Source organism: Chiloscyllium plagiosum, chromosome 3, assembly GCF_004010195.1.
Source record: "Chiloscyllium plagiosum isolate BGI_BamShark_2017 chromosome 3, ASM401019v2, whole genome shotgun sequence".
Lineage (NCBI taxonomy): Eukaryota > Metazoa > Chordata > Chondrichthyes > Orectolobiformes > Hemiscylliidae > Chiloscyllium > Chiloscyllium plagiosum.
Genome location: NC_057712.1, coordinates 98,305,314 through 98,322,202, shown reverse-complemented (window position 1 = coordinate 98,322,202; position 16,889 = coordinate 98,305,314). Strand labels below are relative to the sequence as shown.

Genomic DNA, 16,889 nt, shown 5'->3' with positions numbered 1-16,889 from the left:
AATGCAGCACCTCACATTTATTTGAATTAAATTCCATCTGCCACTTCTCAGCCCATTGGCCCATCTGGTCCAGATCCTGTTGTAATCTGAGGTAACGCTCTTCGCTGTCCACTACACCTCCAATTTTGGTGTCATCTGCAAATTTACTCTTATTCTCGCATCCGAATCATTTATGTAAATGACAAAAAGTAGAGGGCCCAGCATATCAGCCATGATATCATTAAATGGTTGAACACACAAGAGGGGCTGAATAGCTACATTCCCAAAGCACTTTAGAGACAATAATCAAGTGTAATCATTGCTTTAACGTTAGGAAACACTGTAACCAATTTGCACACAGCAATCTTCCTCAAACAGAGGGATATACTGTTTTAGTTGATCGAGGAATAAATACTACAGACAACAAGGATACAAGGCAACATCTTTTACATGATCTTTTACATCCATACGAAGCAGAAGATGGAGACTTGGTCTAGTTTCTAGAAACATGAAAACATAGAAAATAGGAGCAGCGATAGGCCATTCGGCCCTTTAAGCGTGTTCTGCCATTCATTCTAATCATGGCTGATCATCCTACTCAATAGAGGAGAAAGTGAGGTCTGCAGATGCTGGAGATCAGAGCCGGAGATGTGTTGCTGGAAAAGCGCAGCAGGTCAGGCAGCATCCAGGGAACAGGAGAATCGACATTTCGGGCATAAGCCCTTCTTCAGGAATGGCATTCCTGAAGAAGGGCTTATGCCCGAAACGTCGATTCTCCTGTTCCCTGGATGCTGCCTGACCTGCTGCGCTTTTCCATCCTACTCAATAGCCTTTTCTTGCTTTTCCTCCACACGCTTTGATCCCTTTAGCCCCAAGTGACATATCGAACTCCTCCGTGAAATTACACAATGTATTGGCCTCGACTGCTCTCTGTGACAGTGAACTCTGCAGGCTTACCACTTTCTGTGTGAAGACATTTCTCATCTCAGACCTAAATGGTTGACCCCATATCTTTATCTGTCACCTCTGGAGTCTCCACTCATTGGGAACATTCTTCCTGCATCTAAGTGGGCGGCACATTGGCACAGTAGTTAGCTCTGCTGCCTCACAGCGCCTAAGACCCGGGTTCCATTCCCGTCTCAGGCAACTGTCTGTGTGGGGTTTGCACACTCTCCCCGTGTCTGCATGGGTTTCCTCCGGGTTCTCTGGTTTCCTCCCACAGTCCAAAAATGTGCAGGTTAGGTGAATTGGCCAGGCACCTCATTGTTAATCCTAAAATGCCCGTAGTGTTAGGTGAAGGGGTAAATGTAGGGGAATGGGTCTGGGTGGGTCGATGTGGACTTGTTGGGCCGAAGGGCCTGTTTCCACATTGTAAATAATCTAATCTAATCTACCCTTTCTAGAAATTTATAGTTTTCTAATGAGATCCGCCCTCATTCTTCTGAACCCTGAATTCTATCCAACTCAACCTCTTCTCATACATCACTTCTATGCAACATATGCCAGATTTGACAGTGCATCACTCATTCAGACCTCACCTGGGGTATCAGCCTGAATTACACATTCAAGTCACTATTGTGGCACTTGAATTCATGACCTTCCAGTACGCACTTAGTCAGCTGACCTAACCATTTCCAATACTGAACAATGCATTAACTATGCACATATACTAATTTTGTTACAGATAGTTTACTACTGTCATCCACATGAAAAAGAGACCAGAAATATCTTACTGCTTCTTGAGTACAGATTGTCCACAGGCTTGGCATTGAAAGTTATAGCATGTCTGGGCTTGCAAGGTTTCGATGACAGTTGGTACAAGCTCTAAAGAAACATGAAATATTAAAATTATTGGATAAGCCTTGAGATTAATTCTGCAAATGGAGATTTTACCGTTAGAATAACTATATGCATATTACAAAAAAAATTATGTATAAACTTAACTGTCTCAGTATTTTAAACACAAGTTTTCTCAAAGACCTAATGTTCCCAGATAATCTTCCACCTTAAAAGTATTAATAATAAATCACCACATAACAAACTACAATCTTTTCAACTGGACATGCTTTCCATGTTTGCAGGATTAATTGCTCAAAGTTCCATGTTATAGTGTGTTAGATTGTCATAACCAATGCACTTAACAGACTTTCTGTCGAGCAGGAGTTTTTCTTGTTCAGGAACGTAACCCTCATTTTTCATGCCTTGATATTTCTTGGTTTGAAGCTTACCAGTAATGATTTGTGACATTTAGGATTAACAATGAGGTGCCTGTCAATCAAAGTAACATTACACCCTGCAAGGCCTGTTCCCTCCAGCTCTGTTTCTATTACTAGCCTGACACAGTTACCAAATGAAGTGTCTACCCCATTTCTGACTGACAAAAGTGCTTCAAGCAAAGGATTTGCAAAAAGAAAACTGGTAATGAATATGCTAGTGTCGACAGTCCAATTTTACATATTTTCTCTCCATGTATAAATTGCCTACATAATTCACAGTTGCCTCAGGCATGAGTGAACTATGCTCAATTTAGAAACTGACAGGGAATGAGGAGTATCTTGTGGTGTAGTGGCAGTGCCCCTACCTCTGAGCTAAGAGGCCCAGGTTCAAGCCCCACCTGCTCCAAGGGTGTATCATAACATCTCTGAACTGGCTGTTCAGAACAAAAAGGCAACACAAGTTTTGTAAATAGGCTGCTCTCACAGTGCCTCTGACCACCAGTTCAAAACAGTAAGGGTGAAGAGGATATATTGTTCAGCTAACTTAGTCTGCTTCATAACTATTGACAACTTACTTGTATACCTACTCATCAGTGCTATTCATGGATTGAAAAATTGTCCACCAGCCACGAGTGTAGGTTTCTCAAGCTGTTGAGGGAATGCAACAAAGCGCTACCTCTGAAGGTAGCAGGACATATGAAGAGAGAATGGATCGGACACGACGATATTCACTGCAGTTTAGAAGAATGAAGGGGGGGTGGGGGGGGGTGGAGGTGAGGAATCTCACCGAAACCTATAAAATTCCAACAGGAATCGAACAGAGGAAACGCAAGAAGGATGTTCACAATGACCAGAATCTGAGGTCACAATTACAAGCATATGAGGTGACTTAGGACTGGGATGAAACATTTCTTCACCCAGAGTGTGGTGAGCCTGTGAGCTATATCATATACTCCTTCTTGAAAACAGCTAGTGTTTTGCCATTTTATGGCAGAGAATTCAGTAGCTGGCCAAAACTCTCTCTCAAGCAACACTGCACACGGATAACTTGATTATTTACAGCATGTTTTGTACAGGCTATCTTCAGCTTTCAATTAGGTGCAGTTTGATGACTGAATCATCTCTTCTTACTAACAAACCCCTTTAAATACATTGATACTTCTTGTGATGTAGCCAACATTGTAATTGGAGAAGTGTCATGAAAGAGGGATGGGAATTAGTAATCTGCAAAAACAGGAACCAATGAAAAACAGGAATCTCCAGACTGATGATAGATTAGGAACAAAGGTGGTGCAATGAGACCTGGGTGTCCTTGTATACCAGTCAATGAAAGTAAGCGTTCAAGGATTGCAGGCAGTAAGGAAGGCAAATGATATGTTGGCCTTCATCATCAGAAAATTTGAGTACAGGAACAGTCTGTCTTGCTGAATCATACAGGGCCTTGGTGAGACCTTACCTGGAGTATTCTGTGTAGTTTTGGTCTCCTTCTCTGAGGTAGGATGTACTGGCTATGGAGAGAGTGCGATGAAGATTTGTCAGATTGATTCCTGGCACAGCAGGACTAACGTATGAGGAGAGACTGGCTCGGTTGGGCTGGTTTAGAAGAATGGAGGGGGAGTCTCATAGACACTTAAAACATTCTCACAGGACGAGGCAGCATAAACACAGGAAGGATTTACAAATGTTCGGGGAATCCAGAACCAAGGGTCACAGTTTAAAGGTTATGGAGTAGACTATTTAGGATTTCAAATGAGGAGAAATTTCTTCACCCTAAAAGTGGTGAATCTGTGGAATTCTCTGCCACACAAAGTAGTTGTGGCTATGTTTTCAAGAAGGAGATAGATATATTTCTTAAGGCTAAAGAGGTCAAAGGGTATGGGGACAAAGCAGAAGCAAGGCACTGAGTTAGATGATCAGCCATGGTCATTTTAAATGGTGGAGCAGGTTTGAAGGGCCTACTCCTGTTCCTACTTTGTCTTTCTATGTACCAGTGAATCAGTAAGTGCTTTTATACTCTCAGACCATGAAACTCCTCCATTCATACACATCCTTCAAGGGACAGCCTTGCACATCTTATCCCAATTTCCAAAAGTGAAATAATTTAGGAGATTAGAATTCTACAGCAGCGCTTCCCCAAGTGGGGTCACACACTGAAAATTTGGTGCCTTACCCGGAGTCAGAAACAGCTACCATAGAGCTCTGACTGTGTTATAACAGCTCAGTTCCTGCTCTTACAAGCCACTGTATCTCGGCCCCTCTCCCCAACTCTCAGATGTCACTGAGGAGTCATAACAATTTTTCTTGTTTCATATGAGGTCAAAGTGGGAAAGGCCTTGGGAACTACCATTCTACATAACAGTGACAAGCAGGGAAGGATTTACAATATTACAGTTTAGGCTTGGATAAACAGAAATTAATCCTCTCACTAACTTCATCACATGGAATCTTAGAAAGCATTCTTTAACATGTACAGTATATGAAAAAAAATTTCTGTCTCTCTGCATTACTCTTCCTCTGTGGGAGAAAGGCAGAGTATGAGCGTGGACAGTGAGCATTTGATGGGCATTCAGTCCACAGGTGGTATACTAACCCAGCTCAATCAATCCTCCAGGTTGTACACAAGCATACAACTTCCAGGAGGTGTTACACGCATGCAATCAGAAGTAGAAGACTTGTCACCTTTACCTATTTGTAGCCCCAGATGGGTGAGGCCAACTGCAACATTATGATCTTTGACTGGCAGCAGAGGCTAAAACAGAGACCCTCCTGACCACAAGGTACATTCAAGCATTGAGCCAAGGACACTCAATTTGACCATGCTGAGGTAGAGTGAATTGGCTGGGGAGGGGGCAAGACTTTGAAATGACCTCACTAGATGCCGAATAAGTCTTCCTGATTTGGCAGCCTTGCACATACGAAGGACTCACGAGACCACATCGATTAAAGGAACATATCGAAATATAGACTTCGAGCTTGAGATTGGTTTGAGATCTGACCTCTTTGAAGCCAATTTGCAGCCATTAAAGGAAGGATTGTTGGGAGTTTCTCCAAGACCAAGACAAATTGTGCTTACATTTTTTCACTTAAAATTATATTTATAGTGTGTTCTTTCGCTGTAAATTGCTAAACATCCAAAATATTTGAATAGCTTTGCTGTGATTCTTTAAATTGATGTTTGAGTTTCAAGGTGCGTGAAGCACTATATTAAAAATAGCCTAGGTCAGAAATGAGCTATTTCTAAGATTCAGTCAGAAACCTAAAAGCTAACCATGGATTGTAACTACCAACAGAGCTCTTGGATAAATAATAATTTTGTGAAAAGTGAGACATTTCTGAATTAGACTATACTGGCCAGTAATTTTCAGCAATAATTAATTCAGTTAAAACTATAAGAGATGGTCACCTGCAGATTGATTAATCTGAACTTGCAGCCTCATGTGGAATCCATCGCCTGTGACATACTGGAGACTGCGGCACGAAGGAGGAACAATTCTGACCCCTACTGGCAAATCTAGGTTCACACACTGCTCTGCAGTGCAAAGACGTATGGATGATGGGCTGAGAGTGACTTGCAGCTCGGAGTACTTCTCTGGAAGGTTTCTAATCAAAGAAGATACAATGCGTTATTTTGTTCATTCATTCAGCTATATTTCTGAGTGTGCGCCAAGACTGCACATCATAATGGAAAGATATAGTATCCATTCTTGAAGCACACCGAAATCTGAAGTTAAAAATCACACAACACCAGGTTATAGTCCAACAGGTTTATTTGGAAGCACTAGCTTTCGGAGCACTGTTCCTTCATCAGATGGTTTATCAGCCACAACCACCTAACTTTATACTTTATACACTTTTAACTTTATACACCCCAGTCCAATACTGGCATCTCCAAATCATGCCTAAATCTGAATATATTCTTATCTTTATATGAAATATCATGAATATCATTTAACATCAGTTGATGACCATGACAAGATTCAATATCTTAATGTGGATTCAATTAGCAGTCAGGCTGTATAACAGGACTTTGGTTAACCATGGTTAGTATACTTATTAGCAATTTCTCTCAACTTTATTACTCACTGTCAAAATCTCATTATGAATCAGCTAAAAAAAGTAGAGCCACATGTTAATTTATACCAGGCAACCTGAGCCTAGTAATGGCAGAAATAAATAAAGACGAGTAAGAATCCATTAGAAGAAACCATTACATAGTGAGTCAGTTTCATTAAATGCATGGCCATTTATAAAATGCTTCTTTTTCATTCTTCAAGTACCAAGAATAGACAGTATATAAGAATATATCAAAAACGTAAACATCAATAAAGTACTTTTTTCATGGAAACATCTCTCAAGATACTTCACAGAAGAATAAGAATGAGAAATAAAACCTTATAGCCAAAGGAGATTTGAAAATTTAATGATTAAATAAGGAATCTTAAAGGAGATAAATATGGAGGAGCCAAGGAATTTAAGGAGTGAAAAATTCTAAAGCAGAGGCTCAAGTGACTGAATGTATGACCATCAATGGAAGACAGATGCCAAAGCCATGAACTGATAGGTCAGGTGAGATAATATACTTTGGTTGGAAGTTGGAACATAGGTGCTAATGTCAGTGCCGTGGTATGACGACTTAAACACTTTTCACTTTTGTTTTGTTAAAAAGCACTGGTAACAATAAATGATTAATCTGTTCTATTCTATACTAGAAAGAACTTGAATCGTGAGCTCAGACAGGAATTTAAACACAAGGATTAAGATTACAAATTTGAGGTGCTGAGGATCTGAGTGCAAGGTCATTCAGGACAAAGACATTGGGTATTTGAGATTCGATGCAGTATAGGGTACAAAATGCACAGCTTTGGATGAGTTGAAATTTTTTGAAGGTCAACAATGAGATGTGGACAAGGGAGTATTGAACTGATCAACCCCATCGGTATCAAAGACATTTAAGAAAGCCTTCAGCATGAGGTTGGCAACAGCAGGAAAGAATAGAAAAGTGAGGACTGCAGATGTTGGAGATCAGAGTCGAGAGTGTAATGCTGGAAAAACGCAGCAAGTCAGGCAGCATCCGGGGAGCAGGAGAATCGCATTTCAGGCATTGGCCCTTCATCAGAAAGGGCTTATGCCCGAAACGCCGATTCTCCTGCTCCTCAAATGCTGCCTGACCTGCATGAGGTGGAAAGTGACAATTTTTGTGGCAGACTAGATCTGGGGTCAAAATTACAGCTCATGGTCAAACAGAATGCTGAGGTTACAAACCAAATGTCAGCCTGAGACAGCAGCCAGGAGGGAACAGAATTAGTGACTCAGGCATGGATTGTATGCTCAGAGTCTTGCTGACATTAACTGGAGGAAACTGCAGTGCAAGGGCAGTGCAGAGTTTTAAAATGATGGAAAAGGTGTATCTAATACCCAGTTGACCACACATGTAAAGCCCCTTCACTTACATCAGGAATTGTGTTCATATCACAATTTTTTGCAAAGTGCAATTTCTTCTATAGTGTAATAATTGTTGTTTTGCAATCAATAATAGCAGTAATAGAATCAGAGAGCCATAGGACAGCACAGAAACAGACCCTTCACTCCAACTTGTCCATGTCGACCAGATATCCTAAACTAATCTTGTCTCATTTGTCAGCACTTGACCCATATCCCTCAAATTCTTCCTATTCATATACCTATCCAGATGCCTTTTGTATGTTGTAATCTATACACGCACTACCCTCTGCATGAAAAAGTTACTCCTTAGGTCTCTTTTAATTTTTCCCCCTCTCATCCTATACCTATGCCCTCTAGTTTTGGACTATTTACCCTATCCATGTCTCTCATGATTTTATAAACCTCTATAAGGTCACCCCTCAGCCTCCGACGCTACAGGGAAAGCAGTCTCAGCCTATTCAGGCTCTCCCTATAGCTCAAATCCTCCAAACCTGGCAACGTCTTTGTAAATGCTTTCTGAACCCTTTCATGTTACACAACTTTGTTCATATACGAGGGAGACCAGAACTACACATCACATTCTAAAAGTGGCCTAACCAATGTCCTGTACAGCTGCAACATGACCTCCCAACTCCTATACTCAATGCTCTGACCAACAAAGATTCCTGAAGAAGGGCTTACGCCCGAAATGTCGATTCTCCTTCTACTTGGATGCTGCCTGACCTGCTGCGCTTTTCCAACAACACATTTTTAAGCTCTGATCTCCAGCATCTGCAGTCCTCACTTTCTCCCAACAAAGGATAACATACCAAACACCTTCTTCACTATCCTATCTGCCTGTGACTTCGCATTCAAGGAACTATGAAGTGCACTCCAAGGTCTCTTTGTTCAGCAACACTCCCCAGGACCTTCCCATTAAGTGTATAAATCCTGCCCTGATTTGCCTTTCCAAAATACAGCACCTCACATTTATCTAAATTAAACTCCTTCTGCCACTCCTCAGTCCACTGGCCCATCTGATCAAGATCCCACTGTTCTCCAAGGTAGCCTGTTCACTATACGCTGTTCACTATACCTCCAATTGGTGTCATCTGCAAACTTACCAATGATATCTCCTATGAGTCAATGTACACAAAACAAAGTCAATCACACATATTAAGTGCTATAAATAATTAGGTTACTTGTGTACAATATTGCTTGAGGGGTAATTTTGGCTAAGACACTGCTTACTAGCAAAAGCAGAAAATACTGCAAACACAGCATGTGCGGATGGAGAAATAGAACTGAGCTCTGAAGGCGGCAGTTGACTCTTGTTTCTCTCTCCACAGATACTGCCAGACTTGCTGAGATTCTCCACACTTTATGCTTTTCATCCAGATCTCTGTATCTGCAGTATTTGGCTTTCATTCGAAACAACTCACTTTCTTTTTAATTGTGCCGGGAGATTCTTTGCCTCTACCTGGGCCAGTATCCAGTGATCTAATAACTCACTGAAAAGACATCTCCAACAGAACAATATTTCCAAATAGCTCAAGCCCCAGATATACTTGAGCAGTATGGAGCAAATTATTGCAGGTGCTGGAACCTGTACTGAAAACAAAAAGTGCTGGAGATCACAGCAGGTCAGGCATTCATGCAATAGTGAGGAGGGCTGCAGCGCTGAGGGAGAAAAGATGTTGAAGGTTCGGATTTAAGATCTGTACAGCCCTCCCCAAACCCCAAGCCACCACAACTGTATAAATGCTACCCCCTCCACACTTCACGTCAGGTCTGATGAAGAGTCATCGAGTCTCGATACGTTAGCTTGTTTTCTTTCACGGATGCTGTCTGACCCGATGCGATTTCTTGCATATTTTTGATTTCAACACTTGAGCAGCAATTTTAGTTCGCAGGCCAAACTAGCCCTAATGGAACGGATACAGTCTCTGTGTATCCAGCTCAATTTTCTCCCAACGAATTTAGCATCTAATTTTATTGATTAAATCCTCAGTCCTCCACGGATAAACAGCTTTTCCCCTCTTGAGGACACGTGAAAGGTGACACTCTCAAACCTCTTTGCGCACTGTCGCTGCAACGTGATGAAGGTTTAGTTCAGGGGCAAGATCCTGAACGTTTCTCATCAGTCACTGTGAGTTTGGATGCTCAGAGAAGTAAAAACAGTTACCCAATGATCAAGAGCCCGCTCTGAGTGCTGCTCCTGATCTCTAAGAAGCACTGCGTTTGCAGCAGCGATGTCTCCATCTGTCCCTCTGCACCTTCCGGACTCCCAGCAAATCCTCAATGAAATGTAACAAAGTAACAGCCAATCAGCGCACGGCTCCCGTCGGACAACTACGTCACTCACGCACACGCGCTGCCTCCCACCCACCCACGTTCGGCCGCACGCACGCCGTCTGTCCGGGCTCTCAACTCCAGAAAACACCGACATAGCGCCATCTGCAGCCCAGGAGGCTTCATCGCCTCTGCCGAACAACCCAGTCGGACACAAAGCGCTGTGACAGCTGGAAATCCGAAACAAAAACAGAAATTGTTGGAGAAACTCAGCAGGTCTGGCAGCATCATGTGGAGAGAAAGCAGAGTTTACATGGTTCTGAGGAAGGGTCACTGGACCCTAAATGTTAACTCTGTTTCTCCCTCCACAGATACTGCAAGAAGAATAATAGGGTGGTTATGGTAGGGGATTTTAACTTTCGAAACATAGACTGGAGCAGCCAAAGTGTTAAGGGTTTAGATGGAGAGGAATTTCTTAACTGTGTACAAGACAATTTTCTGATTCAATATGTGGATATACCTACTCGAGAAGGTGTAAAACTTGACCTACTCTTGGGAAATAAGGCAGGGCAAGTGACTGAGGTGTCAGTGGGGGAGCACTTTGGGGCCAGTGACCATAATTCTATTAGATTTAAAATATTGATGGAAAAGGATAAACTAGATCTAAAAGCTGAAGTTCTAAATTGGAGAAAGGCCAATTTTGAGGGTATTAGGCAAGAACTTTCAAAAGCTGATTGGAGGCAGATGTTCACAGGAAAAGGGACGGCTAGAAGATGGGAAGCCTTCAGAAATGAGATAATGAGAATCCAGAAATAGTATATTCCTGTTAGGGTAAAAGGGAAGGCTGGTAGGTATAGGGAATGCTGGATGAACAAAGAAATTGAGGGTTTTGTTAAGAAAAAGAAGGAAGCATATGTCAGGTATAGACATATAACTCAAGTGAATCCTTAGAAGAGTCTAAAGGAAGTAAGGGTATACTTAAGAGAGAAATCAGGAGGGTAAAAAGGGAACATGGGATAGCTTTGGCAAATAGAGTTAAGGAGAATCCAAAGAGTTTTTACAAATACATTAAGGACAAAAGGGTAACTAGGGAGAGAATAGGGCCCCTCAAAGATCAGCAAGGCGGCCTTTGTGTGGAACCACAGGAGATGGGGCAGAGACTAAACGAGTATTTTGCATCAGTATTTACTATGGAAAAGGATATGGAAGATATAGAATGTAGGGAAATAGATGGTGACGTCTTGAAAAATGACCACAGAGGGGGAAGTGCTGGATGTCTTGAAACGGGCAAAGGTGGATAAATCCCCAGGACCTGATCAGGTATACCATAGAACTCTGTGGGAAGCTTGGGAAGTGATTGCTGGGCCTCTCACTGAAATATTTCTGTAGTCACAGGGGAGGTGCCAGAAGACTGAAGGTTGGCCAACATAGTGCCACTGTTTAAGAAGGGTGGTAAGGACAAGCTAGGGAAGACAGACCAGTGAGCCTGACGTCGGTGGTGGGCAAGTTGTTGGAGGGAATCCTGAGGGACAGAATGTACATATATTTGGAAAGGCAAGGACTCGTTAGGGATAGTCAATATGACTTTATGCATGGGAAATCATGTCTCACAAACTTGAGTTTTTGAAGAAGCAACAAAGAGGATTGATGAGGGCAGAGCAGTAGATGTGATCTATATGGACTTCAGTAAGGGGTTCGACAAGGTTCCCCATGGGAGACTGGTTAGCAAGGTTAGATCTCACAGAATACAGGGAGAACTAGCCATTTGGATACAGAACTGGCTCAAAGGTAGAAGACAGAGGGTTGTGGTGGAGGGTTGTTTTTCAGACTGGAGGCCTGTGACCAGTGGAGTGCCACAAGGATCGGTGCTGGGTCCACTACTTTTCATCATTTATATTAATGATTTGGATGCGAGCATAAGACATACAGTTAGTAAGTTTGCAGATGACACCAAAATTGGAGGTGTAGTGGACAGAGTTTATTGCTCAGAGTACTGAGTACAGGAGTTGGGAGGTCATGTTGCGGCTGTACAGGACACTGTTGGAACATTGCGTGCAATTCTGGTCTCCTTCTGTTAAAAAGATGTTGTGTAACTTGAAAGGTTTCAGAAACGATTTACAAGAATTTTGCCAGGGTTGGAGGATTTGAGCTATCAGGAGGGGCTGAACAGGCTGGGGCTGTTTTCCCTGGAGTGTCGGAGGCTGAGGGGTGACCTTATAGAGGTTTACAAAATCATGTGGAGCATGAATAGGAGAAATAGACAAAGTCTTTTCCCTGGAGTGGAGGAGTCCAGAACTAGAGGGCTTATGTTTAGGGTGAGAGGGGAAAGATATAAAAGAGACCTAAGGGGCAACTTTTTCACGCAGAAAGTGGTCCGTGTATGGAATGAGTTGCCAGAAGAAATAGTGGAGGCGAGTACAATTGCAACATTTAAAAGGCATTTGGAAGGGTATATGAATAGGAAGGGTTTGGAGGGATATGGCCCGGGTGCTGGCAGGTAGGACTAGATTGGGTTGGGATATCTGGTCAGCATGGACAAGTAGGACCGAAGGGTCTGTTTCTGCGCTGTATATCTGTATGACTCTATGACCTGCTGAGTTTCTCCATGAATTTCTGTTGATATATAACTCCAAACCCAATCTCCATTGCTCTTTTGGGATAGAAGGAAAGGAAGGTGGGGTGTGGAAGTTTGGCACTTGGTGAAAATCAAAACTCTTGGAATTCAAATCTTTCCTCCACCCAATCTGGCATCTGTCCATTAATTAAAATCCATTCATGGGATATAGCCACCATTGGCTTCCCAGAATTTATTGACCATCCCCAGTTGTCCTTGAGTAGGTGTAGAAGAGCTGCTGCAGTGGTGTGCTGTAGGTTGACTCACAATGCTGTTGAGAAGGGAATACCAGGATATTATTAGATTCCTTACAGTATAGAAACAGGCCATTCGGCCCAACCAGTCCACACCAACCCTCCGAAGAGTAACCTACCCAGACCCATTTCCCTCGGACTAATGCACCTAACGCTATGGGCAATTTAGCATGGCCAATTCACCTCACCTGCACATCTTTAGACTGTGGGGGGAAACCAGTGTACCCGGAGGAAACCCATGCAGACACTGGGAGAACTCCACACAGACAGTCGCCTGAGGCTGGAATTGAACCTGGGACCCTGGTGCTGTGGGGCAGCAGTGCTAGTCAGCATGCCACCTCAAGAGAGAAAGTATTGATCCAGCAACAGTGAGGGAATGGCCATATATTTCCACATCAAACAGTGAGTGGTTTAGAGGTGAGCTTGGAGGTGGTGGTGTTCCCAAACATCTACTGCCTTTGTCCTTCCAGATGGAAGTGGTTATGAGTTTGGAAGGATCTGTCTAAGGATCTTTGGTGAATTTCTGCAGTTCATCTTGTACAGAGTACAGGCTGCTGCTACTGAGTGTCCGCGGTGGAGGGAGTGCATGTTTGTGGGTGTGGTGGCAATCAGGCAGGCTGCTTTGTCCTGGATGTAATCAAGCTTCTCGAGTGTTGTTGGAGCTGCACTCATCCAGGCGAGTAGGGAGTATTCCATCACACAAAAAAACCGCAGATGCTGGAATTCAGAAACAAAAACAGAGACTGCTGGAAAATCTCAGCAGGTCTGGCAGCATCTTTGGGAAGAAGTCAGATTGAGCATTTCGGGTCCAGTGACCCTTCTTCAGAACCGACAGTAGCTCAGAAGAAGTTAGTTTTTATGCAAAAAATTTGGGTGGGGGCAAGGGAATAAGGATAAATGATAGACTAGCACTCCCAGATCCCTTTGTGCTTTGGCTTTATTAATTTCTTCAGAACCGACAGTAGCTCAGAAGAAGTTAGTTTTTATGCAAAAAATTTGGGTGGGGGCAAGGGAATAAGGATAAATGATAGGTGGAGATAGAGCCTAAAGAGAGAGAAGAATAGTTGGACAGACAAAGGAGTGGTTAACAGTCAGTCTAGGAGAATCCTTGGTTTACGCCACACTCCCACCAACCACCCACCGAACCCCTCGGTACCTTCCCCTCAACCAGCAAAGATGCAAAACCAGCCAGCACACCACCCCACTCTATCCAGGACCCCAAACAGTTCTTCCAGGTGTGACAGAGGTTCTCCTCCAACCTAGTTTACTGCATCACGTGCTCCCCGATGTGGTCTCCTCTAAGCGAACATTTCACCGAGCATCGCAGTGGGAGCTTGCAGGAGCCGATCTGACCTCCCAGACACCAGCCATTTTAATTCCCCTTCCCATTCCCTTTCCGACATGACCATCCTCAGCCTCCTCCATTGGTACAGCGAATCACACCACGAATTGGAGAAACAGCACCTCATTTTCCTCTTGGGCAGCCTACAGCCCAGAGAATTCAGCACTGAGTTCTTCAATTTCAAATAATCTCCCTTCCCAGCTCCTCCCCCTCCCTTCTATTTGTCTCATTGACCCTTCCTTCCAGCCACCAACCTGGGTGGGTTACTCTTCAGTGGGTCGATGTGGACTGGTTGGGCCAAAGGGCCTGTTTCCACACTGTAGGGAATCTAATCTAAAAAAAAACTATGTTCACCAATTCCTAACTCACCACCTGGCACCACCCGCTCCCATATCTGCAGTTCCCCTTACACCCACTCCCAGTCCTGAAGAAGGGTTATACTGGAAACGTTGATTTCTCCATCTCCTGATGCTGCCTGACTTACTGTGTTCTTCCGGCCTCCTGTTTGTCTATTTTGGATTGCAGCATCTCCAGTTTTTTTCTGTCTCTAGGAGAATGAATAGCTACTAATGGGGACTATTAGTGGCTAACAAAGGATGATGTGTAATAGCAGACCATGTGATAACAGGAGGCAGGATTCCTAGCTTCTGACCTTCTGTTGTAACCACAACATTTAAATGGCTAGTGTCGAGAGAGCGGTGCTGGAAAAGCACAGCAGGTCAGGCAGCATCCGAGGAGCAGGAAAATCGGGCAAAAGCCCTTCATTCATTCCTGATGCTGCCTGACCGGCTGTGCTTTTCCAGCACCACACTCTCAACTCTGACCTCCAACATCTGCAGTCCTCGCTTTCTCCTAGTTGATTTCAACCTTACTGCGAAGCCTCTTTCAAGGATGCCTACCTTGAAGTTCTCCTCCTCGGTCTGCAAGGATCTCAGTGAGTCTCTCTCTCTCTCTCTCACTGCAATCCCCAAGTCTTGAAGCAGTCTCACTACTACAGTTATATCTCCTTCCTCAGTGGGGTAAAAACAATGACTGCAGATGCTGGAAACCAGATTCTGGATCAGTGGTGCTGGAAGAGCACAGCAATTCAGGCAGCATCCGAGGACAGTGTCCTGATGAAGGGCTTTTGCCCGAAACGTCGATTTTGCCTGTCCTCGGATGCTGCCTGAATTGCTGTGCTCTTCCAGCACCACTGATCCAGAATCTCCTTCCTCAGTGCCTGCCTATGGAACCAACTAATCGCACATGGACTCTGAACTACATTCAGAAGAACACAATTTGGACCTGAATAGAACAACCAATGCATACTACAAATCCGAAACTTTCAGAAACAGCTTTCCTTCCGGAATCACCATTTCACACTCACAGCCATGTGCCACGTCCTACTCTGCCTTTAGTCAGCCCTGCCTCAGCTCAGGGCCACACTCTCCCAGACCTGAGAAGGACCTCTGCTGTTTTACATCATCAGAAAAATTCACACTCTCAACAAACGCTTTTCCTCCACCAAGTCGGACATTTAAGAAAATAAGTTAAACCATTCCAGAACCTTCTCCTGGCCTCTGGAACTGGTCAGACGCCATTAGTCACATGGCCACTCCAGCCAGACCGCTGCGGCGAATGATGATGTCACTTCCACTTCCACCGCCCCACAGATCGCAGCTACTGCCGACATGCCACCTCCGCGATCGCCGTCCAGACAACCACCTCCACGACGACCGCAGGATCCGCCGCCACCCCATTCCTAATAAAGGGCTTAAGCCTGAAATGTTGATTCTCCTGCTCCTCAGATGCTGCCTGACCTGCTGTGCTTTTTCAGCACCACACTCTCGACTCTGATCTCCAGCATCTGCAGTCCTCACTTTCTCCTATTTAAATGGCTAGTCCAGTCCAGTTTCGGGCCAATGGTAACACCTGGATAATAATAGTAGGGCATTTAATAATGGTAATGATATTGAGTTTTGAGGGGACAATGCAAAGATTCTCTTTTGCTTAAAATGACCATTGGATGCTATGAAAGTTACTTACCATTTGTCAGCCTACTCCTGAATATTGGCTGGGTCTTACACTAAACTTAAACAAAGAACTGAGGGTGCTGGCAATCTGAAACAAAAACAGAAATTGCCGGACAAACTGTAAAGGTCTAGGAGCATCTGTGGAAAAAGAAAATGCATTAGCATTCCAGGTCTAGTGATGTTTCTTCAGAACTGACCTGTTTTCTCTCCACGGATGCTGCCAGACCTGCTGAATTTCACCAACAATTTCTGTTATTGTCCAGGTCTGCTTCTTTTGAACATGTATTTGAGTCGCAAATGGTGCTGAACATTGTGCAATTATCAGTGAAGATCCCCACTGCTGACCTTATGACGGAGGGAAGGCTATTGATGAAGCAGCTGAAGATGGTTAGGCCCAAAACCTATCCAACAACCACAACCATCTTTCGATGTGCCGGGTATGGTTCCAACCCCAATGGAGAGTTTTCCCCCAACTCCCATTGGTTTCAGTTTTGCTCAAGCTCCTTGATGCCATACTCAGTCAAATACATCCTTAATGTAAGGGGCTGTCACTCTCACTTTACCTCTGTAAGTTGTGGTGGACACGGCTAAAGAGGCCATGCCAAGAAGACAGGTACAGCCACAAGTGATGAAGGTCTTATGCCCGAAATGTCAACTCTCCTGTTCCTTGGATGTACTTTACCACATGCCCCTGGTGAGTCAGGTTGCAAGACAACAGAGATCAGTAAAATGGAGACCGAGAGTTTTATGCCATTTGGT

At 43.8% G+C, this 16,889-nt stretch overlaps 1 protein-coding gene across 1 annotated transcript in view; it reads right to left on the bottom strand.

Moving 5' to 3' along the window:
* Positions 1–9,902, bottom strand: part of ube3d (ubiquitin protein ligase E3D) — a 164,224-nt gene extending 154,322 nt beyond the window's left edge. Inside the window, exons 1-3 of the mRNA XM_043686945.1 lie at positions 9,802–9,902; positions 5,599–5,795; positions 1,713–1,803 (exon numbers count right to left, since the gene is read on the bottom strand). Coding sequence (XP_043542880.1) covers positions 1,713–1,803; positions 5,599–5,795; positions 9,802–9,878 — 365 coding nt within the window. The 5' untranslated portion in view covers positions 9,879–9,902. The remainder of the gene's footprint in view (positions 1–1,712; positions 1,804–5,598; positions 5,796–9,801) is intronic.
* Between the last annotated feature and the right edge of the window lie 6,987 nt (positions 9,903–16,889).